At 33.3% G+C, this 4,682-nt stretch overlaps 1 protein-coding gene across 1 annotated transcript; it reads left to right on the plus strand.

The window, feature by feature from the left end:
• The first annotated feature begins 590 nt into the window (after positions 1–590).
• LOC133193982 (sarcoplasmic calcium-binding protein-like) lies at positions 591–1,112 on the plus strand. Its single transcript, XM_061329894.1, has one exon. The coding sequence runs from the start codon at positions 591–593 to the stop codon at positions 1,110–1,112; it is 522 nt and encodes a 173-aa protein (XP_061185878.1).
• The last annotated feature ends 3,570 nt before the right edge of the window (positions 1,113–4,682 follow it).

Raw genomic sequence — 4,682 nt, forward strand, 5'->3', positions numbered from 1 at the left:
TAGAGATGTCAGGGTCACTAAACTCTCCCATATCCTGATAAGTCCTAAGATTTTAACGATTTCTAAATTTACAATAACATTGTCTAAAACAAAAAGATAATATATGTACATATATATGCCAAGTATACTAGTTACCGTAATAACTGCAAAGTAAACAACCATATTACTTTAAGAATACATATTTCTACAATTTATCAATTTGTTTTCAATTTTGCATTTTATTGTTATATAAGCGGTGGTATAAGACAAAACTGCAATTCCTCTTATTTTCTGAGCATAAATACATGTATGCCACGAATTTAAGCATATTTTCTGTCTCATTGTTTTATAACATAATACAATCTCTATGAGAGTTTGTTGTTGAGGATTTTCAGCAAGCATGAAATCTACGGAATGTTCATTTTTCTTTGTTTTTCCCTCAATCATAATTGAATCTTTTAAGGTAGTACATTTTTAATGAACATGAAAATGACTTTACAGTATCATTGAACAGCTAAAAAGATTAATAATCCTTCACGCATTAAAATGGTAGTGTATATAATTCTTAGAAACCCGGTATAATTATCTATATTTTATATATTATAGAAGAAATGGACTATCTAAAATCAAAATGGGCGGTATGGTTCAAGTCCTTAGATGCTGACAAGGATAATAAGCTCACGATAGAAGACATGCAGATTTCTGCGAAAAAGTTTGAAGAAATAAAGAAAATGTTAATCGGCGATAATGCTAACGAAAACACTTTAAACAACACAAAATGTTGGAACACTTACATCTTTCGCAAAGGCCCTGGTGTAACATTGTCTCTTGAGGAATTCCAAGCTGGCTTAGGAGAATCTTTCCAGAAAGACAAGGCAGCATTCCGACAAGAAATGGAGAGATGTTTTGGCGATATCGCTGCTTTCGTTTCAGACAATAATGACAGACCAATCCAAGAACAGGAGTTCGTCTTCGGATTAAAAGTTTTTGGTCAAGAGAATTTGGCACAAGTGGCCAACGCTTACCAGCTGTTCAAGGCCACCAAGGGTCAACCAACTGTTCAGCACATAGTGGACGCCTGGGCCCAATTCATCGCTGACGACGACGTAACCAAACTGGGTACAGCCCACTAATTGTTTTCCCATAGGCGGCAATGTTAACGTTCAGCATTGAGTGACCCCTCAAATCAAAGCACATCAAGTTGTCTTTCCTTGGTTAAAATCTCGAGGTGGCATATCAGATTCGTTTTCCGGCAAAATGCGTCTGTCTGCGTTAACCTCTGAAAATGAAAGTGAAAGTAGGGGATTTCAAGACTTCTCACTGGTGTTATAATACATAAAATAATTCTGCTGATCTTCTTGATAAATTACATCTGACAAGCTTTTTTGCAAGGGAACATACTCCTTATCAACAAGTTTGAGGCTCAATTTAATACCTTATCACAGTTTTTTTTTTATTCAGGTCTACAAATTAAGGAACTTGTAATTTTTTTGCACTACTTTCTTCTCCTACCGATTCTAAAAATAATTAGAGGTATGTACCCAACTGGACATGGTCAATGAGACTTTCGGAAATTAAATGGCTATTGACGTCTTGTCATTATTATCATTTACCTTTATTATGATGTCTCGTCTGTGAACAGGACTCTGCATGTTGTCATATCAACAGTGTAAATTAACCCAGTAGTTGTGTCATTGAGGTTATTACTGTAAGAATTTTTAATTGTCGTACCCAGGTAGGTTAAGGTTTACAGGACAGTGGTTAGAGATAGAATTTATATGTGTGTATATAACAGGCTGGGGCAAGTGATTAATTATGGTTAAAGTTAAATATTTTGTGAAAAATCCATGAGAGGAGAATGTTCTATAAATGAATCTTGCTTGGGATGGAAGTGTAATCGCTTCGCTTTGATATAAATTACGATGAAAAGTGGAAAATATCTTCAAATGTGTAAGTAAGCTGAGATTCCCATGAAATCTCTGGCTTCTCCTAAGCACTTTTCAGGTACACAAGGATACAAAATTTTTCTTATGCAACAAAATTTAAATAGATATATGTTAAGCACTTGCTCTGTTTGCAGCACTTGATAAAAATATAAATGACCATCACATGATCAACCAGGTCATGTGATATCGCAACAAATGTGCCAAAATATAGTTGAGACATCCCTTTGTGCAAATTGTCTGTATTTACATTCAAAGCCTACATACTGAAATCATGCAAAAGCGAGCTGGAAATGTAATACGTATGTTCTGAATGCAATTTAATGCTTCAGACAGCCTAAACATAGCTGCGTATTTAACGTATCTCCATTAATTCCTTTGTGATGTAATTTTTTTTATTGGCATCTACTCCAATATATTTTGTATGTTTATGTATGAAAATTATACTGTTAAAGTACGTAGCGTTTATTTTGCTTTGTCCTTGAACTAAATTTGCTTGAATTTACCGGTAAGTTTTAGTGGAATAAAATTTGAAAACAGTGTATTTTCTTTTATGATTATTAATACTTGGTGACGACATCAACTTCTAACAGCTTCTTTTAACAACATTTGAATTTATATATAGATTCCATTTAATTTTTAAATTTTCACTAACTCCTAATTATCTCCCCTTGAAAGAGGGCCACGCCTTTCATTTGAACAAACTAAATTTCCTTCACTGAGGATGCTATGTGGCAAGTTTAGTTGAAATTTGCCCACTGGTTCTTGAGAAGAGGTCGCAAATGTGAAAACGTTTACAGACGACAGACAACAGATGGACGTCGGACGCCCTTTTGATTAGAAAAACTCACTTGAGCCATCTGCTCAGGTGAGCTAAAAAGATCATAAGATTTTCAAGATTAACAGTACTAGTCATCAAATGGGAACATCAAACAGATAAACTGATAAACTGATTTAAGTTATAAATTCCGAAAGTTGTTGAATAAGAAAGATTTTTTTTCAAACTTTCTAACAATAACCCCATCCATTTTGATATTAAATCGTGTGAATATACTGAATCAAACATTAATGGATTTAGGAAAGGATTTTAATTTACATTAATTTTTTTATTTTTTTTTTATTCATGGTTTTTATAAAATGCGATGATCATGTATCAGCTTCCTGTAAATGACGAACGTGTACTTGAAACATCTATTAGACAGACTTCACGGATTTTTCCGTTTTTCCCGATCATGACAAGGAGCACACGGAGGGTGTGACCGGTCGGCAGGGGATGATCACTCCTCCATGGCACCTGATCCCACGTCTGATGTTTTTGAGAGGTCCGTGTTTGCTCTGCTCCCGATTTGTATTGTCTAAATGGACTTTGAGCTAGAATACTGTTTGTTATCCCCATATTTCACTTCATGCAATATGATAATTAACAAAATAAAATTTCTTAAATTGTAAAATTCAAGTCACGAATCAGATGTGTCAAGGCCATACTATGGGTCATTTCTCCTGCCAAATTTTGATATCACATGCATATGGGATACAAGAAGGTCAAGAAATCAAGTACCTTCGGAAAAATGTGTGATACGATGATAGGGGGATCTGTGAAATAATTGGGTACGCCTTTGGAAATTGTTGAGGGTGCGGCCAGTTCCCGCCATTTACTCACACAGTATTCTTTCGAGTAGTTTTTTTTTTTTTTTTTTTTTTTTTTTTTTTTTTTTTTTTTTTTTTTTTGTGAGGATGGAATAATTACGTAGTTTTTAATAAATGAAAGGATCTCTGCACCCATTCTTACCATTTACCAATTTATAGAAAATACCTTTACTATCCGAGAACTCAAGCGAGTGAAGGTTAGGTATAGGCGTTTCTATCAATGAACCAGAGCACATAAAGGCTATACCTATTATACAGAGAAGGCTAAAACTTTTTTGTCTCATACATACTTAGTACACACGACATGTTATAGCCAGTGCACTTTATAATTGTTCTTTACTACACAAGATTATAATGAACATCAACAAAAAAGCTTCGGCGAAAGAGCCTACCCTACTTAATTTTACAGAAACGGGATATAATTAGAAGCAGAATATTTCAATATAATAGATATGACAAGAGGTTGAAACATTAACACTCACGTTCTGCAAAACAGCTGAGACAGCAAAACACACGAGTAATGCAGAGGGTTATGTCATCCTGACATGAAGTAGTAGAGTGAAATGACACGGGGTTTATACTTATTCATTATTTGAATACTTAATTATTATCTGATTTCATGGTGTGATTTCTTGCTGTATAGATTGATTTTAATGAATATTTTTATGCTTGATTTTTTTTATTTTCTACTTAATCTTTTTCTTGATCTGAAATATTTATGTTTAAAAGTGTACTGAAATGTCATATTTATTAGAAATGAAACAAAAAGTGAAAAAGAAGTAATTTATTTCCAGTGATATCTTCTACATAGTATTTCCTCGTGATGTAATGAAAACCAATTAATAAAAAAGCAAGATATATGCATTGACACAATATACCTTATATTAATCATTATTTGTAAACCTCACTTATTCATTTCTTTAATTCAGAAAAGAACGACCTTGTGTGCATGTGTTTAATCAGAAAAACAAATTTCCTTAGCCTGAAACAGTTTTTTAATAGAGAAAGAAACAGGTGTTGATGTTGAGAATTTGGAAGTAAAAATAAAATACTTTATAAACATGTAAATTGACTGGCACATAAAACGTTCTAGGTTTTAAAAAATTCTATTCA

This window comes from Saccostrea echinata, unplaced genomic scaffold, assembly GCF_033153115.1.
Source record: "Saccostrea echinata isolate AGI-Se365-2 ecotype Australia unplaced genomic scaffold, CSIRO_AGI_Sech_v1 ptg000028l, whole genome shotgun sequence".
NCBI classification, from domain to species: Eukaryota; Metazoa; Mollusca; class Bivalvia; order Ostreida; family Ostreidae; genus Saccostrea; species Saccostrea echinata.

What these genes read in the sequence shown, in the direction of transcription:
- LOC133193982 (XM_061329894.1), top strand. Translation starts at nt 591, where the DNA reads ATGGACTATCTAAAATCAAAATGGGCGGTATGGTTCAAGTCCTTAGAT.